The sequence below is a fragment of the Trichechus manatus genome, unplaced genomic scaffold, assembly GCF_000243295.1.
Source record: "Trichechus manatus latirostris isolate Lorelei unplaced genomic scaffold, TriManLat1.0 scaffold00007, whole genome shotgun sequence".
In the NCBI taxonomy this organism is placed as follows: domain Eukaryota; kingdom Metazoa; phylum Chordata; class Mammalia; order Sirenia; family Trichechidae; genus Trichechus; species Trichechus manatus.
The window spans coordinates 5,031,325-5,037,505 of NW_004443943.1; the positions used below are offsets into that span (position 1 = coordinate 5,031,325).

General features: G+C 35.7%; 1 protein-coding gene across 1 annotated transcript; it reads left to right on the forward strand.

The window, feature by feature from the left end:
- Positions 1-3,865: 3,865 nt before the first annotated feature.
- Positions 3,866-4,116, forward strand: MRLN (myoregulin). The gene has a single exon (XM_012558366.2). It carries the CDS (start codon positions 3,866-3,868, stop codon positions 4,004-4,006), a length of 141 nt encoding a protein of 46 aa, XP_012413820.1. The 3' UTR covers positions 4,007-4,116.
- Positions 4,117-6,181: the final 2,065 nt, after the last annotated feature.

Here is a 6,181-nt window from a genome sequence, read left to right on the forward strand (position 1 = left end):
ATTGGAGGTCATATCATTTTGGCTACACTAAATATGATAAAGTATTTAAAATACTGCATTCAAGGTAAGATCAAGGTCTTGAGATAGTCACCCTCTATGCTCTAGCATACTTTTAGAACAGTGTCCTAACTTGATTGAAATTTATTTTTATTTTTAATCAGTCAAAGAAACAGTAGGAAAAAATTTTCCCCTGAAAATTGCTGCTATGAAATATTTTTTCCCCCAAAGAGTGTCCCTTAAATCTCAAAAAATGAACACTTGATTACCTAGATCCTAGCTGAGTAAGAACTAATTAGCAAAATACAAATCAAAGTACTGTGGCACTCGTGATTTTAATCTACAGTAAAATCTGGGTGTATCAGTAAGCTGGTGAGGATATAAATTGTGTCCTTCCAATGGTTTATATCTAGAAACGGATCTGATGTCAAGGGGAAGAACCAGACAGGAACACTTAGGTTCCTGTTTCTCATGAGTATTTTGAATGACAAAAGAACATGCTCTCGAGCAAATGAGACCCACTTCTTGTTTATCATATCAATTACATACTTTCATTAAACTGTTTCACTGGTAAAGTTAATTTTTTCTCAAACTCGTAGTTGTTAAAATGATAGGGTTGACATACGTAAAATCAGTATAAATAGCTTTTAAATATCTGGAGAGGGAAGGGGACTAGCAGTAATGGGAGCATTTTCTTTCATTTTCTAAAGTTATATAAGCAACATACCTTTAAATGAAAATGTGAGAAATGAAAAAAGCAAGGGAAAAAAAAACCACCTGTAGTCTCTCCACCCAAACTCAACCTCTAGGGACTCTATGGTATTTGCATGTATTTCCCTCTGATCTTTTCCTCTGTTTGTGTCAGTTCTGTAGTCTAACATATATACAGAAAAGCACACACAACTTACATGTACAGTTTAATAAATGGTTAAAAAGTGATTGCCTGTGTAAATACCACCCAGGACAAGAAATGAAACATTGCTGGAAGTTTCCTCCATCCCTTCCCCTACCTTTCTCCCTGAAGTCACTGCTATTCTGACTTTTGTGGTAGACACTACCTTGCTTTTCTTGACCCATTGACTACCTGGGCGGTTACCGCTTTTGTATACACCCCCAAACTATCCACTTTGAATCTGTTTTTGTGCTTTATATAATTGTATGTATACTATATATTTTCTTTTGTGCCAGGCTTTTTAAAAATTCAATATTATGTTTGTAAAATCCACCTCTGTTGTTGTACATAGCTGCAGTTTAGTTTTTATTATTGTATAATATTCCATTATATAAATACGTCACAATTTATTTACCTATCTACAGGTGGGCATTTGGATTGTTCCCAGGGTGAGAATATTATGAATAACGATCTTAGGAAGTGTGTCCTGGTGCAGATAACCATCGATTCCTTAGGGCATAGATCTGGGAATATCATGGGTGGCCATAGGATATGGGTTGTAATCATATTTTGATATTTTAAAAATCAGTTTCTAAGTGGTGTTTCTATTATTTCACACTTGTAATAACCATTATTTTTGATGGATAAATAATATTCCATTTGCGGCTGAATCGTAGTTTATTTAACCAACCTCTTGTCATTGTTTCTATTTTTTTTTCCAGTAATAAAAATGACACTGTAGATCTGATTGCAGTTACATGCATGTGCTTACATTGTAAAAAATTTATCAAGCTTACGATTTATTCTTTTATGATTCGTTCCTCACTTATTCAATTGTGATTGCTTGACTTTTCTATTTGTATGATATACTTTAATAAAAAAGTTTACAAGAAAAAAGGGATGTGTTGAAGGGGTGGGTGGGGAGAGGAGTGCAGATAGACTGAAGTGAACATCTTTGAGCATAGTTTAATTTATATTTAAAGTAATGTAATTAGCATAGATTACCAGAAAAAGATTTATATTGTTAAAGGTATAGGAGTCATATTTTACAGCCTGGTCTTTTGTAATAAATTTATTACTCCATTTTCTAATTTATTCATAAAAGTGATACAAAATCTTAAAGTATATAGTACTTAAAAAAACAAAACAGACGTACCATTTCATGAGTTATGGCCTCTTACATACACAGAGCAGTTTTTTTTGGTTTGTTTTTTCATGAAAGAGATTGAAGCAAAATTATTTGAAAGGATTTTTAGGGGATTAAGCATTGAAAATCTGCCCTGTCAGGAAAATCCTAGAATTCAGCTTGACCTTTCTGTTCAGGTACAGTTTGAAGTCATGAAATTCTGTAGTAAATTGAAATTAAAGTATCATATTTTCCAAATTCCACTCTTTGACATCTCCTTCGTTATTCCTTTGAGAATAATTTTAGAGTTTCTCCATGCAGGCTCCCAGCCCCTCACTTCCTACACTACCTCACCACCCACTGAAACCTTTTAATGTGCTTTGAAAGCACAGAACCACGGTTGCTAAGAGACACCTGTGTTGAGTGCACTTTCTTTTAGCAAGATCAGAGGGAAAGAAAAGTAAGGAGCGGTGTTATCTACCACCACCTGGGATTAGGTCAGGTGAGAAATGGATCTCTACTCACTCCTCAGTCCCCACCAATTGTCTTGTCTTCCCTTCACTTCTTATTCCAGTCTTTCTTGCCGTTTCTGGAGAGAGTTGAAGGGACCCCTTCGAGCACAGTTTAAGAAACACAAGCTGGAGGATGAGCCTACAGGGACTTTAGTCTTTTTTCCTGGGGATCAGAAATGCTTGAGGCCAATATTTGCAATTTGAAAGGAGAGATAAGTCACTTGCAAACCCATGTATTATTCTTGCCCTTTGTTTCTGGAATACAGGCAAAAGGAATATTTGAATCTAGGGAAATTCTAGGTGTTTACTTTGCCAATGATTGCTGTGTTAATTAGGGCAAATCATTCCCTCCTTTAGGAATGGGACAACTTATTACAGAAGTTAATCAAGATTGCTAAAAGTGGGAGAAGTCACCGGGATAATTCTTACCTGTCTCCCTCTCTTTCTCTTTTAAATTTCAACCTGCCTTTTAGGTTTTTGCGTGAAAATAACAAAGTATTTTCTTGCTGAAATCTTCCCACCATCTTTAAGGTATTGGGGTTCATTTTAAGCTGAATATGTATAATGTATAAAGAATTTGGTGTAAGGTTTTGAAAATTACTTGACTTTTGTGTTCTTAAATTCCTGTACAAGGGGTTAAAAATGGTTTTAAACTCCCAGCCTCACAGGTATTCAGTAAAATGTTCCAGCAGTGTGGAAAACAGATCATGAATTAATACCTTTTTAAATTCCAGCTCTTTTAAAAAATAACTGTTTTATTAACACAGAAATGTGGAGGAAATTAAATGCTTGATGTCTTATTAAGTGACCAAAACATGAAAGAGAGGATCATGAGGAAAGATCAGGGAAATGACAAAGGATCTTTTGTTGTTTATTTAAAAAAAATTTTATCATTATCCACTTTTCCTCATGTCTTTAAATTCTTGTTTCCTCGTAACACCAACTGAGCAGGTTGGAGGAATGGCAATTTCACTGATGCAAAAAAAAAAAAAATTATTGCAAAAAACTTTGCAGACAAGACTTCATAAATAAACTAATTACTAATAACATGAAAAGAGGATGGAAATTATGACAGTTCCTTAAGCTATTTTTTTTTTAGAAAGAAACTTCAGCATATAGAAAAGCCTGTGATTTTAACATAAAACAATCAAAATAAGTGAGAAAAATATTTTAGTTCATTGGTTGACTACAAGCTGGTACAGGGTTCTCCCTGGAAGACTTTTCTTTGTTACTATTTCTTTGCAAACATTAGACTAAGTTGAAATAATCAGATTACAAATGTGCTTATTTGAGGACACTTTTCTCTTTTTTGTCCTAGAGAGAAGCAGCATTCTGGATATGACGTGTAAAAACTGGATATTAATTTCTACCACTACTCCCAAAAGTCTGGAGGATGAAATTGTGGGAAGACTTCTAAAAATTTTGCTTGTTATCTTTGTTGACTTAATGTCTATTATATATGTTGTTATAACTTCTTAGAAAGCTATCTTCCTTTACTTTACCAGTACCTTTCATGTTGAGTACTAGTGAATAAAAATTTGCATTTCATTATGAGTGATTTTAGTTTGATGACATCTCATTTATTCCATAAGCCAACAGGACAGCACAACAATAAAAATATTATGATTTATCAGACATTCACATAAACTGGAGTGGAAAATTTTTTCTTCTATAAAGCCTACATCCCTGAATCATAAAACTTTTTGATTTTTAACATGGTTGTTACTTGGTGGGTTAACTAAAACTTATAGGTGAAATCGTAAGTGAATTCATTTTTTAAGGATTTATATCAACGTAAAATTTTATCTGGTTCTGTTTTTAACACACAAGCTTACAGTATCAGGTGAATCATCTTTACATTTAATAGTTTATTCTTATATTTATTATTAACCAATAGTTTATATCCGTTCGCTTATGTAATATTTCATCTGTTTGTAGGTATGTTGTTTTTCTTAACCCTGAGCAATCAAACAAGTGAGAAATGTTTCTACTCATAAAGACTTAAGAGTTTGGAATACCAGTTGGATTCGAACTGCTGACGTTTTGGTTAGCAGCCACTGCGCCACTATGGCCCCAGAGTTTGGAATAGAAATATTTAAAAGATGCATTGAAGGACATTTAGCATACTGACTTCTGTGGCATTAACTGCCAGTAACCTTTCCCCTGGTGGTGCAGTGGTTAAGAGTTCAGCTGCTAATCGAAAGGTCGGCAGTTTGAATCCACCAGCCACTCCTTGGAAACCTTATGGGGCAGTTTTACTCTGTCCCATAGGGCCGCTATGAGTCTAAATCAACTCCACGGCAATGGATTCGGGATTTTTTTGGGTTTAACCTTCCCCTAAGCTCTCCATATATGTTCAAACACCCTCTAGGGGGAAAATGTTGCCCACAGAGAGTCACTACAAGACCACCAGTAGCATCTCAGTTTTATAGGTGAGAAATAGGAGGCGCTCTAAGCTTATGTCACTTGTCTAAGCCTGTTCATCCAACTCCTACAAGGTGCTGTGGCCTCCAACTTGGCCCTGGTGGTACTGTCTTTCCTACCTACCCTCTGCCTTCTCTGAGAACATTTATCTGCTACTGACATTTCACATCCATGGTAGCAACAGGGTAGGTAGCACAGTGCTTGTCCAAGGGAGGGGCTCAAAAATATAGTAATAAATGGACAAGTAAACAAATGAGAAAAGATAAAACTACCCTCTTTCCTGCTTGGACCAAAAGCTGGGGGAGAAAAGGAGAGAGAGAGAGAGAAATACTTAAGAGATTCATTTAGGAAAACAGGGTGTTACCTGTATTGATTTTCTATTTAGGAGTAAATGCTTAAGTTATATTATTTTATGTGAGACTCTTAATAATCCTAAAAGGCAGGTGTTTGTTGTCCCCGTATTACAAATGACAAAACTGAAACTTGAAGGAACTATGATAGCTTGAGGCTATAACTAGGAAGCGGCAGAACCAGGTCTTGAGCCTTCACAGTCTGTAACATCCTGTTGCCTCCAAAGGCAAATAATGATATGTTAGTAAGATACATAGGAGTCTCTGGGTGGTGAAAGTGGTTAACAAACTCTGCTGCTAACTGGAAGTTTGGAGGTTGGAGTCCACACAGAGGAACTTTGGAAGAAAGGCCTGGCAATCTACTTCAGAAAAATCAGCCATTGAAAACACTGTGGAGCACAGTTCTACTCTGAGACACATGGGGTCACCATGAGTTGGAATTGACTTGACAACAACTGGTTTTAATAAGACAAGAGAGATTAAAAGCCAATCTGTAGAGTTCAACTTTTTTTCACAGTAATGCTTAAACTACACTTTCTTCAAAATCCTAGCGCCATTTTAGTGTTGCCCCTGTTTATTTTCTTATTCCACATTCAAAAACATTGATCAGGAAGAAAGACCAAGTTTGCCCTTCTCTCATGTCCAATTGGACAACGCATTCCCCTCCCTTGTTTCCTTAATTCCTTCATTTTCTGACAGTGAGTGTTAAAATATAACTGTTGAACTTCTGCTTTCTAAGCTGTTGAAAAACAAAGGTCTCTCTGTCCTTTAGACTTTTTGGGTTTTTACGTTGGACACACAAGCTAAACAAAGTTCTGATTTCTTCCATGTGATGACCGTCTTCTCAGATTTGGCCCAGTCATTTACTGCAAGATTTCAA